The 23,711-nt window shown below is 35.1% G+C and overlaps 2 protein-coding genes across 3 annotated transcripts in view; both read left to right on the top strand.

Moving 5' to 3' along the window:
- The window catches only part of Slco4c1 (solute carrier organic anion transporter family member 4C1), a 68,779-nt gene that overhangs the window by 33,110 nt on the left and 11,958 nt on the right, over positions 1 to 23,711 (top strand). For both annotated transcript variants that reach the window (XM_047556572.1, XM_047556573.1), the window contains exons 3-9: positions 3,369 to 3,551; positions 5,348 to 5,444; positions 7,892 to 8,013; positions 9,750 to 9,868; positions 11,237 to 11,381; positions 11,769 to 11,964; positions 18,350 to 18,503. In XM_047556572.1, coding sequence (XP_047412528.1) covers positions 3,369 to 3,551; positions 5,348 to 5,444; positions 7,892 to 8,013; positions 9,750 to 9,868; positions 11,237 to 11,381; positions 11,769 to 11,964; positions 18,350 to 18,503 — 1,016 coding nt within the window. The remainder of the gene's footprint in view (positions 1 to 3,368; positions 3,552 to 5,347; positions 5,445 to 7,891; positions 8,014 to 9,749; positions 9,869 to 11,236; positions 11,382 to 11,768; positions 11,965 to 18,349; positions 18,504 to 23,711) is intronic.
- LOC124987362 (ATP-binding cassette sub-family F member 1-like) lies at positions 19,089 to 22,586 on the top strand. The gene is given in 2 exon segments (XM_047556571.1): positions 19,089 to 20,826; positions 20,829 to 22,586. Coding segments are annotated over 2 exon segments (2,511 nt in total). The 3' UTR covers positions 21,602 to 22,586.

The raw sequence follows: 23,711 nt of genomic DNA, 5'->3' as shown, positions 1-23,711 counted from the left end.
AAAAGTCCTGTATCACATTTCACTTAGACATTCTATGCCTTCATTAATTATAGACTAGTCTTCATTTATTTCAGAAAATTTCCTTAATTTTATTTATTTCTGTTGATTATGTATTTCTTTGATTGCATTTTTTGAATCTCATATGTATAGCATTTTCTTGAATCTTATAAATCTTGGCATCATAAATTTTTTTCATGTTTGTGTCCTTTCTCTCTCCTTAATTCTATTAATCTTTATTTTCTTTTGATCATTCCAGTGTGACTTCCATTTCTGATAGTTTTGTTCTTTTATTTTCATGTCTTTTCTGAGTTTTATCAACCCATTTATATTTCTTTCCATATTGGCACACGTCCATGAGTTTATAAACCCCTGTTTGAGTTCTCAACATTAAGAGGTGATTGTTTTCATTATTATTTTTTAAGCATCATAATGTGATAATTTTTAAAATTACATTCTTATGATATTTTTGGAGAATTCTGTCATACTATTTGCTTTTCTTTTTTGGTTGTTATTTATCTTTGAATGAGGTGAGTTATTCGTTAACCAGCTCTTTGTATGATGTTTGTATTAGATTTCATTAGTCACAGAACATTTCATGCAGGGTTGTAAAATGAGAGGCTAATGCCATCCAACCTCAGAGAGCCAAAGTAATCACCAGAGATCTTTTCTGGAGAAAGATGGTGAAGAAAAGTGACACAGGCTCCAACATCTAGAAAAAAACCCTAAGGCAGAAAAGTTAGAAGAGATGCTTTTTGGTTAATCCTACAGAATGCTAGATCCCTGTCTTTCTCACTAAAATATATTACACGAATTAAAAATAAAGTGATAAAAATGCCTAGATAAAACTGTTATTAGTTTACATGAAAGCATGGAGAAGAGAAACCATCTATAAGTCATATACCAAAAGCAGAACATATGCAGTAAATTTGAAAAGTTAGTTCCCAGAGAAAAAATGCAGGTGTCTAATAAATATGTGGAAAATGCTTAATTTCACTGATGATTTTAAAATGAAATGGAAATCACATGGCAGGCTAGAGGTGTGTAGCTCAGTGGTATCATGATTGTCTAGCATGTGCAAGGCTGAAGGATCAACCCTGAATACAAGGAAAAAATTATGTTGTTTTTAACCAATAAGATTAGTAGTGATTTAAGTTTTATTATGTAAAGCATAATTGAGTTGTTAGTGGGATTGCATGCTTGTGTAACTTTTCAATAAAACAAATTGATATTACCAAAATAAAATTATTTATGTATTTTGGTGGACGATCTCCATTCTTTCTAACCTGTTTTACAAATAGGCTTGTACTTAATCCCAGCAGCTGGGGAGGCTGAGACAGGAGGATCACAAGTTCAGAGCCAGCCTCAGCACAGAGGCTCTAAGCAATTTATCAAGACCCTGTCCCTAAATAAAATATAAAAAAGGGCTAGTGATGTGGCTCAGTGGTTAAGTGCCGCTGGGTTTAATCTGCAGTACAAAAAAAAAAAAAAAAAAAAATCAAATAGGCTTTGTACAATGTGTCAAGATATGAAAGATTCTGCACCACAAGATTATTTGCAATAAGAATGACAAAAGTTTTCTAAATATATGTAATGATTACTATATATAATAAACATTTTATGAATATATATTGATATAGATTAACATATAATGTATATTAATTAAATTATTTACCTAGTCTAAGTGGTAGTCCAAGTAAATAAGTCACAGAAAATTTATGCTGTGGAATATTATAATAGTACCAACAAGGTAATTGAAATACAGTTTTAAGTACCACTGTCAAAGATGCCTGAAGTCAGGCTTAGTTGTATGCACGTGGGTGGTCCAAGCTACTTGGGAGCTGAGGCAGGAAGATTACTTGAGTCCAGGTGTTTGAAGCCAACAAGATAGTGTATTTTAGTTTAACTCTACTTGTATAAAAATTAAGTGCACATGCAACATGTGAGTGTGTGATTAAATGTCTGAAATGTTAAAAGGTGTCGCTTCCAAATGAGTGACATGGGGGTGGGCAGAAAGTGATGGAGGCAGGAATAAGGAACAGATTTGTTTTTCTCTTGATATTCTTCTGTGCTAGTTCAAATTTATCTAAAAAGAAAAGAAAAAAAGAAACAAAACCCGTGAAACTTCATGGATTTCATTCTCTGAAAAAGAAAAAGAAAAAAACACCAAAACCCCTTAGGAAACTCATATGACCGAAATGAGTACCAAATTTACCGTAAAAGATATATGTATGTAGACAGACATACATATATATATATATATATATATATATAACTTTTACATGTAGCTTACTTATTTTTTATAAATATAATAAATGTGTGTATGACATGTGTGCATGTATGTAGACAGACATGCACATATATAACTTTTAAAGGTAGCTTACTTATTTATTATAAAGCAGAAATAAAAAAATAGTTAAATGAGAAATACATGTAGTTATATACAATTTCATTGTATGAGATAATAAGGAAATGTTAGTCTAACGTATCACATCAAAAAAGTGAATATTGAAATCAGAAATTACAATTCAATTGCCTGACATGGCCAAGGAATTAGCATAAATAAAGCTGACCCAGTCCAGTTATGAATATAAATTATCTGCTAAGTTATTTATCCAACCTTTTATAACATGAATGTATCCAATATTAGAGGGTATATTTTAAATTTGGAATTTAAAAACTCATATTTTATGCACAGATTTGCATCTGATAATTTGATGATCATGAACTTAATTTCTTCATTTCCATTAATATTGCAAATACCAGTTTAAGAATCTCAGAATTCTTTAGGGAACTTCTTTATATTTTAAGGGACTTATTTATCCCATTTATCATAAAATAATAAAACTTGATCTGATATTAGGGAAAGAAATTTAATAAAATGATTTGAATTTAAAGATACAACTTTGATATTGTTGTTTTGCAGTGAATATTGAGAATTAGTATATAGGTCAAAATGTCCTTTTGCCTAAGTACATTTTCAAAATGTGTTTTTAAGGTATTTGTTGAGAAATTCAGTATGGTACTCATATTGTAATTAAGACCTAAAAAAAGAAAGGTATTTTCTCCTTCCCACTTCTTAATCTGAAATTTCTTCCTTAGGACCTGTCACTTCAGTGATGTTTAGTCTACCTGAATAATTTTAATTTTCTTCTTAATGTTAGTGTTTCATATTTTCTAAGTTTTGACATTGTCACATTTTATAAATTTTGTTCAGTATTCTGTATTTTTAAATGTTTAAATATAACCAAAGTGAAGTGATTGAAAAAAAGTGAAGGCTATGTTAAGGAAGAATCATTTGCAAGTTAGATATTTAATTTACGTGCTACATTTCTGTAAATTCACAATTTTTTTTTTTTTTTCCACTAAAGATACTTGCTCAATAACAAGGAATAGCACCAGTTGTACCTCATCAACCTCTTCACTTTCTAATTACTTGTATGTTTTCATCTTGGGGCAACTGTTGCTGGGAACTGGAGGAACCCCTCTATACACCCTGGGAACAGCCTTTATTGATGACTCTGTACCCACTGACAAGTCCTCTCTCTATATAGGTAAGTTTAATCTCTAATGTAATTGTCCCAGAATCATTTTGTCTTATTGTTTACTTCGTAGGTACGCTTGTCTTAGTCAAAAGGCAAAAAGAAGTGGTTCTCATTTTTTAAGTAAAGCATAATCGGTTTGGTAAAAAGTTATTTGTAATGTCGTAGGTATTTCCATTAGGCAAATGCACTATCTCCCTTATTTAACTATTACTGTTGTATCCAGATGGTTAGTAAAATGCATAATGAGTTTTGCTCATGTCCTGCTGTGGGCATGTTAACCTTCCTGGATGGAAAGAGCCACTGGAAAAGCCTTCTGTCTGGATTGCCCGAATCCTGGGGAATTTAGACAGGGTGTGGCAATTACGACTGGTTACATCTTATGTGGACTTAAGTGGAGACCCCAAAGGAAAAAAAAAAAAAAAAAAACCCAGAAAACAAAACAAAACAAAACTGGAGGGTATTCAGAAACTCTGGAATTTTCATTTTAAATTAACACTTTCATATGAGTCCTTTTTTTTCCCTTTGTGATCTAATTTCAGGTAAAATTCCTTCCCTGAAGTCTAGGGTTAACCAGGCTCTGCAAGGTGCTGAATCTAATTATTGCCTGATTAATTTTTACATGTTTTATTATTCTATCATAGGAAACCCATTGCCATAGTCACTGAAAGACAGTGAATCTTTGACAGAGATTACTAACTCTACCTGGGCACATCCCTTAAATTTTTTCTCCTCCAGTGCTAGCAGTTGAACTTGGGACCTTGTGTAACCGGACAACCACTTTAGCCTAGATCTGGGTACATCTCTAATATGGAAACTTCTGTAGCAACTATATGCTCTACAAGTTATAAGATATCCTTACAAAGTTGTTGGCTAAACTGAATTGTATATTATTTTTGTAAAAGATCACCACTAAAGAATTTATAAAATACATATTTCTAGCATTTTTAAGCATGTCCATTTAGTAATAAAATATTTTGAGTATGAATTCTTTATATGTACACAACTACTTATAAATTATATAGTTTAATTTTTTTACTAATGTGTTTTTTCCTTTTTAAAATACAACTACATTATAAATTCAGGTAGTTGGCAGATAGATAAAAATAATGTTTTCAGAACATCTTGCATTAGCTTTATTTTGGATATGCTGAGTTTTAGGTAAAAATTAAGTTTCTTGTTCTTTTGTTGTATGAGAATGAAAAACCCACCAGTTAAGAAAAAAATCTAGAAGTTGGTAATAATGGAGTTAAATTTTTAATATATAGCAAAATGTTAAATATATAATGGATAGAAATAAGTCCAATTTAATCTTGCCTCTTGTTAAAATGGGAATTGTCTAAGAATAGGTTTAAATGAATGTGTATTAAGAAATGGAATTAGCAGATAGAGGTTTGGAAATCTTCTGTAGGCAAGATAAATGCTTTCCAAGTGGATCCAGAGTGAGGAGACTTCTTGTTTCACATTGTTTTACTCTCTGAGATTGTAAACAATAATTATCATTCTTAGTACAGGATAATAGTAGTGCTGCTCATGCCACCGGTGAACTTTGCATGATTTGCAATTATTTGGCTTGTTGTAGTTATTATAGTTAGACAGATTTTCTATTGAGACATACCTTTTAGATTCCTTGACTTAATTATTGACCATGATACCATTCAAATGGCACTTTTATTGAAAATTTTTGTAATTTTGATGTAAACCTAATCAGTTAGATTTTTCTACAGCACAGTATTTGCCTTTTTTTCACTGTTAGAGATGCAAATTTGTACATTTGACTATTTCCAATGTCTTTGTTTATTTTTTAGGAATCGGCTATTCCATGTCAATCTTAGGCCCAGCCATTGGCTATGTTTTGGGAGGACAATTGTTAACCATGTACATTGATGTTGCTATGGGACAAAGGCAAGGCAATATCTCTTTTTCTTTCATTTGAGTTTATTTTTTTCAATAATATTAACATCATAGATCTTTTTACAGTATTTATTCAGTATGTCATGTGAGATTTGTAGGACATGACACTAAAATATACAATTTTTATATGATATCTTGTTTTGACTTCATTGCTTCATGAATAAATACCGTAACATCTCTTGATGTAATAATGTATTTATTCGTAAATAAAGATGTTTAATAAGGTTATGTGGTTAAATTTTTAGAAATACTTTTTTTAAGATTTCATGTGTTGTTCAAATTCATTAATTCAATATAAATAGTTACAGATTTAATTGGGGACAGCTAGCCTGAAGAGTCTGAAGAGTCTATGATTCTCAGAAAAAGTTCTGGTAGCTCTGAAATGTCATAGAGATCACAATTATAATGTCATAGAGATTACTACTTTAAAAACTGTGACAAATAATAATAATGATGTAATTCTTATTTATTCCATATTCCAGACAGCATATGTTTTTTTATGTTAACTTAAATGTTTTCTTATTTAATCCTCCCTATAATTCTTTCAAGCGACTGATACTCACAGGTAAGTGGCCACAACATTAATTGAAGTAGATCTTTTGATTATAAAATTCTTGTTTCCTGCCTTTATCTTTTCTTGAGTAGAGAAATTAATGACCTTTGCTGAGGATCTGGTTTCTCATTTTACCAGTGGGAATCATAACTGCACAATCCCTTGCATGATGATAAATAATGAATATGGAAAAGCAATCCTACTTATGTGATTTTTTTTTTCTCTCGAGAGCTTTTAGTCTTAGAATAAACTTTTAGAGACTGTGAAAAGATAAGTTAAAACAAAACAAAACCCTCAAAATGGTTCAAAGATTTTGATATAATACCCAGAATTCTGCAACTACTACTGGAAAATACAGGGGGAGTACTTGAAGTTATGGAATAAGAAACGATTTTCTGGATAGGACCCCAAAAGCTCAGGAACAAAAGCAAACATTGACAAATTGGATTACATCAAATGAAAAGGCTTCTGCACAGAAGAGGAATAATCAACAGAAAAGACAACCCTACAGAATGCGAGAAAATGTTCGCTAGTTACTCATTTGATGGAGGAGTGTTAATATCCTGAATGTATTTAGGAACACAAAAAACAGCATGTTATTTTATTAAAGAATAGCAAGTGATCTGGTTTAGAATCGCTGTTATGCAAAAAAGTTGGCAAGAATGTGGAGAAAAAAGGAAATTCTTGCAAACTCTTTGAGAATGCAAATTTGTGTAGCCACTGTAGAAAATAGTATGGAGGCTCCTTGAAAAATGAAAAATGGCGGTTCCAAATGATTCAGCCATGTCTCTTTGGGTGTATATACAAAAGAAGAGTTTCTTGCATACCCACGTTTGTTACAGCACTCTTCTCAATAGCCACGATAGGAAATCAACCTAGGTACAGATGAATGGACATCAGAAAATATGATATATATATACACACACACACACACACACACACATATATACATATGAGAGGATTAAATTAGAAAACATATACATATATATGTATGCATATATGTGTGTGTGTGTATCAGAATATTATTCAACCATAATATTCCTGTTATTTGTAGCAAAATGGATGGTACTGGAGCATATCATGTTAACAGAAATAAGCCTGATACTGGAAGAATAATATCACATGCTGTCTCTCGTATGGGGAAACTGGAAAACAAAAACAAACAACAACAACAAAAAAGCAAGTTGAAAGTAGAACAGTGATAGCTAGGCACTTGGATTGTGGGTGGGTGGATAGGATCAAGGTACACAGTATGTATGTGTGCAAATATCAGTGACTCCCAATCACTTTAGAATAATTTGTACTTAAGTAAATGCCAAATGTGAAGCCCAGAATACGGGCTTTTAACAAATATCAGTGATTTTTTTTTTTAGATATATTTAATTTTAAATAATTATAATAATTTTAAAGTAATTTTAACACAGTAGAGGGAAAAACCAGCTATAGTTAAATAAAGAATGCTCAGAAATTCTATATATGTTTTCAAATATTCATCATATTTATATTAACTATTAAATATTTTAAAATTTTATGTCATATTTACTATTTTAAAATACTTTGTAAATAATCGTTTATTTACAATTATTTAGCTGGGGAGATATTTAGCTGGGGAGATAGCTCAGTTGGTCGAGTGCTTGCCTTGCAAGCACAAGGCCCAGGGTTCGATCCCCAGCACCACAAAAAAAAAAAAAAAAAAAAAAAAAAAAAAAAAAATCATTTATGTCATTAATGTCTGCTACTGTTTGATTTATCATAAAGGCATCAATGAAACTTTGGTTATTATATTCTACTAAATCTTTTTGAATTTTTACATATATGCTTATCATAACTGAACTTTAATTAACAAAACTGAGTTGGCTTTTACCCCTTTTTTTCTGTTGTTTAGTTCTGCTATTACTGAGGATGATCCGAGATGGTTGGGGGCTTGGTGGATTGGATTTCTCATATCCTGGTTCATCGCTTGGTCTTTGATAATACCTTTCTCTTGTTTTCCAAAACATTTACCAGGTAAACAATTTTTCTTTAAAACCAGGAAGTTTTATTCCAATTCTAGCCCAGATGCTGTTTTCTTTTTTGGTTCAGGAGGTTGAACCCACGGGCCCTTTCCATTGAGTTAAACCCCTAGTCCTTTTGTATTTTAAGGTAGGATCTCACTAAGTTTCTTAGGGCCTCTCTGAATTGCTGAGGCTAGCTTTGAACTTGCCATCCTCCTGCCTCCACCCCTGGAGTTGCTGGTTACAAGCCAGCATCACTGGGCCCAGTCAGATGTTGTTTTATATACGACTAATAAGACCGTAGATTCATCCTCTGCTGTTTTATAGAATCTCAGTTGTCTGCCTATGTAAACTTTTGAATACCTAACTTTATTTTAGACAATGTCGATTTATAATTTTAATATGAATGTATATTTCTCTTTAGTAATTAATAAAAGTGCAGATATATTCATCTTAGTACTTACTAAATTTGTTTTTTATATTTTATCTAGAGTCCTGCTTTATTTTTTTGGGGGGTGGGGATGCTGGGGATCGAACCCAGGGCCTTGTGCTTACAAAGCAAGCACACTACCGACTGAGCTATCTCCCCAGCCCCTGGAGTCCTGCTTTATTGTATGTAAGATACAAAATCTTTAAAACAGTTTCTATTTTGTTAATGACATTTCAAGGAACATTCTGTTTTAAATCATTCATGTTAATTATTTGTAGTCAAAAGTACAAGTGCTTATTTTTTTCAGTTATCACTGAAGTCATACTGTAGAACATTCGTTTTTACTATATCTTAATACTAGACAGTTTATTAAAAAAATTAATGGAAAAGAATGTTCATTGTTCTGAGATCTTGCTTCTGTATCTAAAATAGGTATCTGTAGAAGTGCTCTTCTCTGTTTTGAGGATATTTAGTGGTTCCCATTGTTATTTGCAATAGGATAGATGATTAATTTTGGAAATGGGCAAAAAAAAAAAAAAACCTTGACAGATTAAAAATAGATGGACTCATTTTCTTTTTACTGCAGACCCTCCAATTTACAATTCCATGTGTTGACTGTTTTCTCAGATTTATTCATGTACTATTATTGAAAAATGAAGCCAGACATGGTGGCACATGCCTGTAATCCCAGCTACTTGGTAGACTGGGAATTTGCAGGAGGTTCACAAATTCAAGACCAGCCTCACCAACTTAGACCTTCAGCAACTTAGTGAGACTTTGAATAGAATAAAAAAAAACCAAAACAACAACAAAAAAAACTGGGAATGTAACTCAGTGGTAAAGTCCACTCAGATTTTATCTCCAGTATAAAAAATAAATAATAAAATTAAAAATGAAAGGGACATTGTGATAGATGATAAATATTATTTTTCATCTACCTATCGTTTTAGCAATAAATAGAGGAAAGGAAAAAAGCCACAAATGTACTTTAATATATAAAGGATGAGAAAGAGAAACATTAGAAAGGAACAAGACATTTTAAGAGACTTGAAGTGAAGAAAATATATATGAAATGGGAGCAAAATTATCTCACTGTAATGTTTAAACTGGTTGGAACTTCCTTAGCTAGTGGTTATGAAAGCTAGCTCTTGGGACAGCTTGATTGCAGACATAAGTATTTGTACTGTTTTGTTAACAGAGGAACTGACCTCTTGTTGTGGAATTTATATACTTGTGGAAATTTGTGTCAATTAAAAAGTAAGCATTTTTTGAAATGATGAGTGAAATGATAGAGCAAGTATATTTACTTTTTTTTTCAGGTACAGCAAAAATTCAAGCTGGAAAAATTTCCCAGACTCATCAAAGTAAGAGTAGTTCCTTGCAACACACAGATGAGAATTTCGGAAAAAGTCTTAAAGATTTCCCAGCTGCTCTGAAGGTGAAAAAAAACTGTTCTCTTTCACTTTTTCTCATTACTACACTTCTGTCCCTTGTTCACATGTACCTAATGCATATGTAAACACACACACAAATCTTTTTGTCATGTATTTTTGTTTGCTCATTTACTAAAAATTTAGCTCTTATCAACAACTCTTCAGATGTAGTTGTTTCCCCGCCCTCCACCCCCTTTTGAGTACAACTATTCCAGAATAGAATAGCTGAAAGAGCGTGAGTTATTTTATTGGTGGTATCATTAATTTGTGATCCCTCCTGGGCACTCTAGCCCCCTTTATCATTGTTTCCTTATGCAGTGGTTGATCATTTATCACTGAAGCCTTTTACTTCACTGAGCCACCTTTCATCTCCTCTCCACACATGCACTTCTTGCAAGCTTGTTCATAACTTTAATTCCAACTACTATTATTTGCTCTTATAGTAGTCTGTTCCATTTCATATATTTTACTTCATTTATTTTATAAATTATAATTTTCATTACCATCAAGAGTTATTGCTTACCTTTTTTTTTTTTTAATCCTTATCCCTTCTGGGTAGAAATTCCTATACTGATTCAGTTCCCTATGGGTAACTTATTTCACTGCTGGTTTTCCTTGGATGGGATATCACCTAATATCCTTGAATGTCTATGATATTTCTGACTAGATGAGTATTTTTGGGATCATTCCACTTTAGTCCTAGTAGTGTTTGGGTATTGTTTGTTCTTTTCTATATAAATGTGTTGTAGTTGAGGAATTTCATGTTAGAATGATTTTGACTTTCTATGTATAAGTTTGTAAAAAATTTATGTATCTTTGATTTCTAGTTAATGCTTAAGCATAAAAATTAGAAGCAGTCCAGCAAAAGAAATACTATTTAAAGTTGCTCAACTTTATACCTATTCTTAATAATACTATGAGCATCATTATGATCCTTAGAGACCGTTTTCATCTGTGTCATAGTCTCAAGGTTTGTGTTTAGTGGACATAAGAATTCAAAATACAATTAAAAATCAAATGAGTGGATTTATAGTATGTGCATTCACAATAATAAGTGTGGGGAAAGAAACCTTTCCAAGTGGGCTTCTGCTTTCTGTCTCTAGCCTGTTGGGTGTAATAAAGGCATGATCATGGTACTGATGAAGCCATCTACTAATTCTCTAGATGCTCCACCTACCCATTTTCTCATTAATGTACATGTAAATCCATTAATCATCCTTAGTTATATTTTGGTGCTGGAGGGAATGCTGTACTTTTATAGGCTAATATTTTGTTTGTTAAAAGTTTTGCCATTTCACAATGCCACCATTTTAAAGCTGCACTTTGCAGTAAAACCATAGTTATTCATTTGGTGAACTGTATTTTTTCTTTAGAATTTGATGAGGAATACTGTCTTTATGTGTTTAGTTTTATCAACTTCTTCAGAAGCCTTAGTTACTACTGGATTTGCAACATTTTTACCTAAATTTATAGAAAATCAATTTGGACTGTCATCCAGCTTTGCAGCTACCCTTGGAGGTAAAACTTTTTCTTTGTCCTAACTTAATCTAATAATTTTACTTTACCACAACACATTTTCATTAGGATAATATATAATTTTGGATATCTTGCATACTTTATACTGATTTGGATAAAAGTTTCTGATTTTATGACATCAACAATTTATTGTATGAGACTGAGAGAGACAATCCTATGACGCTGAAGAGAATATCTTTATGTTCAATAGTTAATTTTACTAAACCTTTACTTAATGAAACTATTGTCATTTATGCAGTTATTTCTATGTTGGCTGAAAACTTCTATATGTTAAACCATATTGTTGCTTGCTTTTGACGTTTCTCCAGTTATCAGTCTGAGTTATTGAGTATTCCTATGTGTTCTCTTTTCTGTCTTCTTTCTCCTTAGGGGCTGTTTTAATTCCTGGAGCTGCTCTTGGTCAGATTTTAGGTGGTGTTCTTGTTTCCAAGTTCAAAATGACATGCAAAAATACAATGAGGTTTGCATTGCTCACATCTGGAGTTGCACTTGTGCTGAGTTTTGTATTTATTTATGCCAAATGTGAAAATGAGCCATTTGCTGGTGTGTCTGAATCATATAATGGGTAAATATATTTCAATGTTTTTTCATATTACTATTAAAGTAGTAAACTATGGTGCATTTACAAGTATAGGTATACTTAAATTATGAGTAATTAACTTTTTTTATTATAAGACTTGTTTTCTATGAAAGAGCATGTGGAATTTTTTTAAATTTATTTTTATTGTAAGCAAATGGGATACATGTTGTTTCTGTTTGTACATGGAGTAACAGCATACCAATTGTGTAATCATACATTTACAAAGGGTAATGATGTTTGATTCATTCTGTTATTTTTTCCTTCACTCCCACCCCTCCCACCCCTCATTTCCCTCTATACAGTCCTTCCTTCCTCCATTCTTGCCCCCCTCCCAATCCGCATTATGTGTCATCATCCGCTTATCAGAGAGATCATTCGTCCTTTGGTTTTTTGAGATTGGCTTATCTCACTTAGCATGATATTCTCCAATTTCATCCATTTTCCTGCAAATGCTATAATTTTATTATTCTTTATAGCTGAGTAATATTCCATTGTATATATATACCACAATTTCTTTATTCATTCATCAATTGAAGGACATCTAGGTTGCTTCCAGCATGTGGAATTTTTTTGTTTTGCTTTTAGTCTGAATAATTGATATCTTCTTAAAAGTTGTGTTTATTTAAAGAGCTTTTAAGGAGCAAATATCACATACTGGGCACACTATACTTGGCTCAGGGTTACAAAGACTAACACAACACAATCTTTGCCTAAGAGATTCACATCTACTATGCTCTGAATGTGTTCCCCAAACGTATATGTGTTGAAATAGTTTCCATCTTCACATGTCAGTAGTATTTGGAGGGAAGGTCTTTAGAAGGTGCTTAGAATTAGAGGAAGTCCTGAGAGTACAACCTCCCTGATGACATTAATGGCTTTATAAAAAGAGGCAGAGAGATTCCTCTTTTCCTTTCTTTCTCTGACTTGCTATATGATATCCTCCACCATGCTATGTCACAGCAAAAAGGTCCTCACCAATACTGAGCAGATATTGGCACCATGTCCTTGGACTTCCTAGCCTCCAGGACTGTAAGCCAAATATATTCTTTGTAAACTACCCAGACTAAGTTATTTTGTTATAGTAACAATAAAACAAATTAAGATAACAGTGTGGGTAGAATTTCACATTTTATTTTCCCATTAATTTATTTTTTAAATAAAAATTATTCCATATTATTGAATTTCCTTAATAGATGAGTTGAAAATAAACTGGAAGAGAGATTAAAATGAAGCTAGTCCCAGGTATACTATTGTAGTATATACTTAGGAATTTGTTTGTTGTAAATATATAATCTGCTGTTCTGTGCTAATAGTGTGTTTCTACCTATAACCAGTTTTGACTATTTGTCTTTCTTTCTTTGCCTTATTTATTTTGCTTTGAAATCCTAAGACACGAGAGGGAGATCAGGCAGGAGGCATTGCACAACAGTGTATTTTGTGGTTCACAGCAGTGCTTTAATTATTTCATTAGATGTGCATGTGGCTGTTGAGGGAGGTGGTATTCCAGGTCCAGGACACCATAATTTTTTGTATTTCAGCACTTCAGATGGCAAAATGAATTGTAATTTGTTTAGAAGAGTTTGCCAATAACAATAATCATGATTTCAGGTTCCTATTCATATGTCTTCATTTTTTCATATCAGTTTGATGCAGACTGATCTAAGGCAGTGTTTGCTTAAGCTCCATTACATGTATTCAGCACTTGTTGAATGCTTCCTTTGGCAGACCTCTGAGGCAAAATCCCTGTTCTAAAGGAGAGGTTTGAAAACACAACAGTGAATGAACAATGACTTATGCCATTGGGAATATACAAAGTGCTATGGAAACCAAAAGGAGAGCTTTTCCATTTGATTAGATTAGAGTCAGAGTGAGTTCATGGCCCTATAACAAAATTGAGTTTAAATATCAGGTAAGGATGCAGGAGTTTGAGATTTAATAGTTAGAGAAGAGGGGAAGACAGAGGGAATGTGCTAAGCCAAGGGTATAAATGCTATAAAAAGTGAAGGCTAGATTCAAGGATCAGTTTGAATGGGGCTTCCTGTTATATGTCCAGAAATAGTAGAAAAATAGCTGGAAATGTTGAAAAGTAGGTAGAGGTAAGTTGTATAGACCTAATATTTATCCTTATAGACTTCACACAAAGTTATTACAAAAAAACACTTTTTCTGTATTCCTTTTAGAAAAACAAATTTCTGAATAGTTTACCAAATAGTGTATTATTCCAAGTAACAAAATAAATATGAATCCACTTGGTAATTTCTGTTTGATACAACAGTTAATACCAGGTGAGGTTTCCTTAGCATAATCAGTAAGGAAGGCAAGTACATTATTTGAGTTCAAGGAGGATATAGGGATTGATTATCAAGATATGTGAAGATCTGGAACATAAAGATAGTGATTAATATATATGTACATTTCTTGGTGGTGGAAAAAAACTGAAAGTGAGTATCATGCACAAACCCACATTCACCCATGTTTATGTATGTATGTATAGAGAGGTATAAGTAGAGACAGATTGGGCTTGATGTCACAAAGTAGGTGTGACGATGTCTGATTATTTTTCTCTGAGCCCCCCAATTCTTAATTTTAGCTTCTGTACCTGCACATTAAAATGCTCATACCATGACTGCTTAGTCAAATAGCCTCATTCAAAAAACATGAATATGAGAAAAAGAAAAGAACAAACCAAGAAACTCAAGAAGTACTGTTTCAGAGAGGGAGAGAAAGGTTGTAAGAATACGGTTTCTAGTCAGTGGTGCAGATAAGCACATAAGCACAACTAGGTTAAAAATGGTTTTTGTAGCTTTAAAATTAATGATTAGGTTTATTGCCAGGTTCATTTGAAGCCTGTATATCCAAAAAGATTAATAGATTTAAGATTAATAGTGATTATTTCAGGGGATATTTTGCAGTAATATTTAATTTATTATGAAATCTTTAACTGGGCACAACACTGAATTCAACTGAAAGGAGATTGCATAAGATATATTTCTTTTTTTTTTTTTCACATTTATTTATTTATTTATTTTTTTTTTTTTGGGGGGGGGATTAATTTATTTCACTTAGCATGATATTCTCCAGCTCCATCCATAAGATATATTTCTAAAAATCTTTTAGTTATTACAATTTTCTACCATTATATTGCCTTGGCATTTGATAGGATCCTTGGGTCTCAATTTGGTAATTAGAGTTGGTGATGGTGATTTGTTTTTCACTTTGTATTTAAAATCTCATAAAATATAATATTCCATAGTAAGTACGTGCAATATTTTTGTGCATATATCCATAGCTAGAATTTCTTTGCTTACATGAAGTTGCTCCTGAAAGAGGCATACCTATTATTGTAATAGTTTTAGGGAAATATTTGCCTATTGTAGAGGCATAATTCTAGAGTGATAGTTTGAATTTAAATAAGATAGTGTTTAAGTTCTATTATTTGTGATAAATATGTCTATTTTTAAAAATATTAAAAATTTAAAAGTAAAATATTTAAGGTAATTCTAATATGTACATATAAGCCACATACTTGGCAACTCTTACTGTTTTTCCATTGTTTCCTTCTTACCTTACTAAGTAGGTAGACTAAAGTGACCTACTCTTCATAACAAAATGTATGTTCTATAGTTTGCATAATGTTGTCTTATACTTTGTGCATTCTCAGTAATTATTTATAAATACTGATAATTATACATTAGAAAATTTAAATATGAAAATTATTGTGTTAAGGCTATTTCTAGAGTTGAAGGGGATAGTTTCTCTGTAGTCCTCTCTCTATATATGTGCTGGAAGTTCCTTGTGGGTCGAGGCTGTAATGTATGCTTTTGTCAATAAAATTGTGCTTGATAAGATATAAAACTGGCAACAGCCTGTGGAATAGGTTAGACTCAAAAGAGATTGCAGGTAGAGTGACAGATTACTTATAACCTACTCTTTCTACAATACTTTCCTCCAAACTTCCTATGCATTTGTTTATGTTGTGTTTTCTACCTTTCTCTTTAGTCTGTCTCCTTCGTGAACTTCCATTCTCTACCAACTAAAACGCCATTTTTCAGTTTAGCAATATTGTCTTCTAGTACAGTGGATATGCTAACTCTGTTTGAAAGAGTTTTCTTCAAGGTGGCAGGGATTCATCATTCTCTTTCTGTTGTTCTCCCTCTCATCTCTGGCCCTGCTTTTGGTTAGATATCTGCTAAGTGCATTTAAGAAACACTTTTAGATGTTTTGCTACCACTTTGGTAGTCTAGTGCAAAGTTGGAGATCACTGCATATTTATTAGCAAGTGCCCCCCCCCCCCCAACACACACCTTGTGCTCTTCTCCCAGGGCTCTACTTGACTGGATTAATCAACCCTACTAGTTTTAGCTAAATTTATAATTATATGCCAATAGATTTTAAGATTTCTACCTTCAGGCTAGATTTCCTCACCAAATTTGATACTCTTAATTTCTGTGCATACACAACCATACCTGTTACCTAGTTTCCAAAGTGATTCTCCTTCTCTACTGAACCACTGGGAGTCACCTTTGACTTTCCATCCTTCAATCTTCAATCAGTTAACAAATCATCAGATCTTATTGATGACTGCATGTCCAAAATTTTTCTCCAATCTATTTCCTGCAAAATTTCTTATATTTTAAAATACAGTAGGATCATAGTTATAATTGGCATTCTGAGGGGCTGTCAAGTTTCCCAATTTTCCTGTCCTGTAAATGAAACAGAAGGTCAAATTATTTAAGTTCATAACTTTTAATGAATAGGCCATATCTTGCCATTCATTTATTCACTCATTCAACATATGATCACTGAATGAATAAAATTAAATATCTGTCTTTGCACATAGGCTTATCTTTTTGTGGGAGGATGATAGTCAAATCAATAGTTATATGTAATCATATCTTTTATCTTAAAATAATAGTTTTGTTTATTTAACTCTGTGTAGTTATCCCCTGTTGTTTGCAGTATTCTAGTTGGTCTCTTTTCTTCAAGTTCATACTCTGTTCAACCTCTAGGATTATTTCTTGAAAAAGAAGTTTTGCAATGACATTTCCATTATAAAAATAGTTATTATCTTTTGCCTATATCTTAAAGCTTATTGTTTGTAACAAGGCCCACGAAGACCCTAATTAATCTGGTCTCTGATTCCTCTCCAAGTACATTTTCTCTCACTCTTGACTTCAAATACCGTTTATATTTCTCCACATCAACAGGATGCTGTTTCTCACTGCTATGCCTTTGTGCCAGCTTTTTCTGAAGGGTCCCCCTCCCCCATTGCCCAGCTATATCTTACTCATCCTTTAAGAATCATCTCAGGCAGTAGCTTTGGCTAGTGTTAGGTGACTGTCTCTGGTTCTTCCAGAATGCACTCTGCAAATATCTAACCATACTCAACACATTAGTGTGTAATTGCCTATGTTCGTCTCTACTCCTAGACTCTGAAGTCTCTAAGGGCAGGGACTATCTTATTCTGCTTCATATTCTCATTACCTAGTGTAGGTCCTAACTCAATATGTATGGTTGAATGAATGAATGAGGCATTGGGAAAGCATCTTTGATTAGAGTACCCCATTACATTATGAAAGATATTGCTTTTCGTTAAGCAGCAGCAGGTTAAAACAACACTAGGCCTGGGGATCAGGGAAAGTATATTTGGCAAACAAAGAGTAATCTATTCTCTCAAGGCTTCAATTTTCCCATTGGTAAATTGAATATGTTGAATGACATGATTTTATTCATCCCTTTTGGGTAAAAATTCTACCTTGTACCTGGGGACATTTGGCAAAGATCTGGAGACCTTTTGGTTATCAAAACTAAGGACAATGCTATTGACATCTGGTGGATGGAGTTTGGGGCTGCTGCTTAACACACCACAGTCCATATTGCCAGTCACTACAGGCATTATCTGTCACCAGAAAGAAACCCTACCTTCTTCACTTATTCTACTTTGTTATTCTTATCACTGGCAGGCATTATATTATGTAACGATTGTTTTTACTGCCTCTCCATCACAAGAAAGTTATGTACGAAGATGGAAATTCTGTCTTATTTGGTCAGTAATCATGTGCTCAGTGAATGAATAAAATGACTGAATGTCAAGGTTTGACAATGCTCTGAATTCTTCTTTAAATGTTATGGCCTTAGAGCGGAGCATGGTAGTGCACAACTAACTGTAATGCCAGTGACCTGGGAGGCTGAGGCAGGAGGATCAAAGTTCAAGGCCAACCTGGGCAATTTAAGGAGATACTGTCTTAAAATAAAAAATAAAAAGGGATGGGAATGTACCTCAGTGATAGAGTGCTCTGGGTTCAAATATTAGTACCAGAAAAAAGGTATGACACAGAGAATTTGACCTTCTGTCTTTTCTTATTTACAGAACAGGAGAACTGGGAAACTTGACAGCCCCTTGTAATAGCAATTGTAGCTGTTCTAGATCCTATTATTATCCACTCTGTGGAGGAGATGGAGTCCAATATTTTTCTCCATGCTTTGCAGGTTGTTCAAATTCTGTTTCCGATAAGAAAACAAAGGTAAGTGTGTCTGCTGCTTTACCTTTAATGAGGCAAAGTATTTATGACAGTCCTTTTGATCCCTCTAGTGGAGTTGCCTCATCTTCCTGCCCCTTTTCCATTAAGAAACGCCAAACCTGCTGCTGAAAAAACCCTTCTTCCTTTATGACTCAGGCAGTTCTTGTTGAAATATCAATCTGGCAGTTATTCACATATATTTTTGTAACATCACTATTGTTGTAGTGAAACATTGCTTAATTTTTTACTTTGGTTTATTTTTTTCTTCAATTCTACTTTAAGATCTTTAAGTTATTCTTACTAAATGCACTATACATTTAATAAATATTTATTTTACTTGATGTACCATGGATATATTTTAAAATATTCATTAATTCATTCTCAAATACAAATTTACCTTTAATCCTATGTCAGAATACATGCCAGCTTACCCAGAAGTTATTTCTTTTCAACCAAGTTAAATGTGAAGAGAATCCAAATGGAATCTTATTGTATTACTACTACAACCTAAAGATTTTATTTTAACTAAGTTTAAGAATATTGGGAATAGCAACGGGCGCGGCCAGGGTAACAGTAACTGCCACCGCAATGCCGAAGGGACCCAAGCAGCAGCCACCGGAGCCCAAGTGAATCGGGGATGGAGAGAGCACAAGTCCCTCAGACAAGGTGGTGAAGAAAGGAAAGAAGGACAAGACCAAAAAGACGTTCTTTGAGGAGCTAGCAGTAGAAGATAAACAGGCTGGGGAAGAAGAGAAAGTGCTCAAGGAGAAAGAACAACAGCAGCAGCAGCAACAGCTGCAAAAGAAGAAGCAAGACATTCGAAAAGGCCGGCGGAAGAAGGATGTGGATGATGATGGGGAGGAAAAAGAGCTCATGAAGCATCTTAAGAAGCTTTCTATACCTGCCAATGATGAAGAGGATGAGATACCAGCCCCAATACCCCAAGGAGGAAAGAAGACCAAGGGAGGTGATGTTTTTGCAGCCCTAATTCAGGATCAGAGTGAAGAAGAGGAAGAGGAAGAAAAACATCTTCCTAAGCCCGCTAAACCAGAGAAGAATCGGATCAATAAGGCTGTATCTGAGGAGCAACAACCTGGGCTCAAGGGCAAAAAGGGAAAGGAGGAAAAGTCAAAAGGGAAGGCCAAGCCTCAAAATAAATTTGCTGCCCTGGATAGCGAAGAGGAAGTTGAAGAAGATGAAATGACAAAAGAAAAGGAGCCTCTCAAACAAGGAAAGGAGAAGGCCAAAAAGACAGAACAGGGTTCAGAGGAAGGAGAAGAGGAAGAAGGAGAGTCTAAAGCAGATGATCCCTATGCTCACCTTAGCAAAAAGGAGAAGAAAAAGCTCAAGAAACAGATGGATTATGAGCGCCAGGTGGCTTCATTAAAAGCAGCTAATGCTGCCGAAAATGACTTCTCTGTATCCCAGGCAGAGGTGTCCTCCTGACAGGCCATGTTAGAAAATGCATCTGATATCAAGCTGGAAAAATTCAGTATCTCCGACCATGGCAAGGAGTTGTTTGTGAATGCAGATCTGTACATCGTAGTTGTACGCCGCTATGGGCTAGTGGGACCTAACGGCAAGGGCAAGACCACACTCCTCAAGCACATCGCCAACTGTGCCCTGAGCATCCCTCCTAACATTGATGTGCTGCTGTGTGAGCAGGAGGTGGTAGCAGATGAGACACCAGCAGTGCAGGCTGTTCTTCGAGCTGACACCAAGCGATTGAAGCTTCAGGAAGAGGAATGACGACTTCAGGGGCAGCTGGAGCAGGGAGATGACACAGCTGCTGAAAGGCTAGAGAAGGTATATGAGGAATTGCGGGCCACTGGGGCAGCCGCTGCTGAGGCCAAAGCACGACAGATCCTGGCTGGCTTGGGCTTCGACCCTGAGATGCAGAATAGGCCCACACAGAAGTTCTCAGGGGGCTGGCGCATGCGTGTCTCTCTGGCCAGGGCACTGTTCATGGAGCCTACACTGATGATGTTGGATGAACCCACTAATCACCTGGACCTCAATGCTGTTATCTGGCTCAATAACTATCTTCAGGGCTGGCGGAAGACGTTGCTGATTGTCTCCCATGACCAGGGCTTCCTGGATGATGTGTGCACTGATATCATCCATCTTGATGCCCAGCGGCTGCACTACTACAGAGGCAATTACATGACCTTCAAGAAAATGTACCAGCAGAAGCAGAAAGAACTACTGAAGCAATATGAGAAGCAGGAAAAAAAGCTAAAGGAGCTAAAGGCTGGTGGCAAGTCCACCAAGCAGGCGGAAAAGCAAACAAAGGAAGCCCTGACTCGAAAACAGCAGAAATGCCGACGGAAAACCAAGACGAGGAATCCCAGGAAGCCCCTGAGCTCCTGAAGTGCCCAAAGGAATACACCGTGCGCTTCACTTTCCCAAATCCCCCACCACTCAGCCCTCCTGTGCTGGGTCTACATGGTGTGACATTTGCCTATGAAGGGCAGAAGCCACTCTTTAAGAACCTGGATTTTGGCATTGACATGGACTCAAGGATATGCATCGTGGGCCCTAATGGTGTGGGGAAAAGCACACTATTCCTGCTGCTGACTGGCAAGCTGACGCCAACACATGGGGAAATGAGAAAGAACCACCAATTGAAAATTGGCTTCTTCAACCAGCAGTATGCAGAGCAGCTGCACATGGAGGAGACGCCCACTGAGTATCTGCAGCGGAGCTTCAACCTGCCCTACCAGGATGCACTCAAGTGCCTGGGCCGCTCTGGCCTTGAGAGTCATGCACACACCATCCAGATCTGCAGATTCTCTGGTGGTCAGAAAGCCCGAGTTGTGTTTGCAGAGCTGGCCTGTCGGGAGCCTGATGTCCTCATCTTGGATGAGCCAACCAATAACTTGGACATAGAGTCCATTGATGCTTTGGGAGAAGCCATCAATGAATATAAGGGTGCCATGATTGTCGTCAGCCATGATGCCCGACTCATCACAGAAACCAACTGCCAGCTGTGGGTGGTGGAGGAGCAAAGTGTTAGCCAAATTGATGGGGACTTCGAGGACTACAAGCAGGAGGTGTTGGAGGCCCTGGGTGAAGTCATGGTCAACCGACCCGGAGAATGAGCTTTCCCTCCTGGAAGTCTCCTGAGAGACAGGCTTACATGGCCTAGAAATAGCCTGTTGTCCCCCTTTCCTTGGAAGTCTGCCTCTGCCTTGCAGCTGACCCAGCAACCACTTGGGCACATGAAGGTGAAGCTGTGACCAGGATACTGCTTTCATTGCTTCCTTTGAAAGACTTGTGTGTTGCACTTTTCTTCAGACAACTGAGCTGACTTACCTTCAACAGCCCTCTATACAAACTGAGGTGACCATGGTTATTGTGGGGTTCCATCCAACCAAACTTAGGTGGCCTTTTGTCTTGAGACTCATTACTCAGAAGCCTGCCTCTGGTCTACCCTAAAGCTTCAGGCTTAGCTCCCCCTGGTTTTGAGTGGTGCTTTTATTTTTTGATGGATTTAATGCTTACTTAACACAAATATCCATTTGGACCTCAGAACCGGAGGCAAGTTTCTGAGGCCTGTGCTGTTATCCAGCCTAATATTTGGTGCCGGTGGTCACTTGTCCAGTTGGGGACTTGAGGACAGGAAAGGAAAGCTGCGGAACCTGGATTTCCTTTACAAGGGGAAGAAATAAAGGAAAGGAGTTGCTGCCACCTATCACTGGGGATTCCTGGGTGTTGGAACTGTTTTTACTCAATGTTGATTCACTTTATTTGGTTTTCTAGAAGTTTTTACTATCCCCCTTTCCCACTAATACAGATGGCTCTATCTAGAGGTCTGTCTTCACTTAGAGTCTTGCTGTTTGAGGGTGCTCCCTCCCTCAACCACCTTCAGAAAAGACAAGCTTTGCCAGGCATGACACTACATGCCTGTAATCCCAGCAACTAGAGACTGAGGCAGGAGGATCCCAAGGCCAACCTGGGCAACGTAAAAATGGGAATGTAACTCAGTAATGTAGAGCACCTCTGGATTCAGTTCCTAGCACTAGAAGAAAACTGACACCCTCTGCCTTTGTTGAATAGACTTGAAAAATAAATCATGGGCATATATATATAAAAAAAAAAAGAATATTGGGAGTTAATTATACTCAGATTATGAGTAGTATATAAAATATTATGCAGTTTCAGATGATGTGATAACTTTAAAAGGATCTGGGAGAAACATAACTATAGTATAGGAGACTACAATAAATAACCGAATAAGAATTATATAATTATTTTGAATGTTTGAAACATGGGACCGCAAGATGGCATTCCTTTTCCTATATGAAGAAAGTGAAGGGTTGTAAGAAAAGATTTCTATATAAATAAGAAGAAATAATTAATCAAAATAATTATAAAGACTTCCAATTTCTTCCAAAACCAACACGAATGTGTGAGTGCATGTGTGTAAAGTCATATACTTTATATGTTCATGTGGACCTATATAAACATATAAACATATGTGTGTGTATATACATATATATACATATGTATATATACATACACACATCTTTAATGGTTTTATGTGTAATAAATACATTCAGAGTGTATCTCAATAGATGAGGCTTTGAGTTTCCTGCTGGGGTAAAACAAAATATGATAAACAGCAAACATTTTTTTCTTGTATTTTCTATCCTATATCTTTTAAAATTAATCTAATGACATTTAAAAATCTGTCAAGAAATGTTGTTGGTGACTCATAATAGACCTAATAATATATTTTGATGATGCTATATGGAATTTTAATTTTTGGAATTATCTTTTGATAATTAGATCATTATCAAGGAATATCTATAGAAAATTAATAAAAGACTAAAGAAGGAGTTTAAAGAGTTTAATCTCCAAACTGAGGGTTATTTTCCTTCAAACCAATAAGACATCTGGAACTGCTTTAGTTTCAAAACACCTTGAGAAAACCAGATGTTTCTATCAGTTAGAAAGATTCAAATTCCACAAGTGAGCTTGGTGGATACCTTAGAATCCGAACTACTTGGCAGATAGCTATTCCTTTGGGAGGTGGATAAGTAGGTAACATTTTCTTGCATATAAATATGAAGGAGTTAAATTATTAGAAAGATTTTAAGAGTATAACTAGATTTGTGATATGCAGATGCTAATTCACAATAGGGGTGGGGGGCACTAGGGAAGAATAGAGTTACTTTATATTAGGTAGAGGAGACTTAAGGGAGGGGA

This window comes from Sciurus carolinensis, chromosome 6 (genome assembly GCF_902686445.1).
Source record: "Sciurus carolinensis chromosome 6, mSciCar1.2, whole genome shotgun sequence".
In the NCBI taxonomy this organism is placed as follows: domain Eukaryota; kingdom Metazoa; phylum Chordata; class Mammalia; order Rodentia; family Sciuridae; genus Sciurus; species Sciurus carolinensis.
The sequence above is the reverse complement of the archived record's forward strand: the minus strand, read 5'-3'. Positions and strand labels throughout refer to the sequence as shown.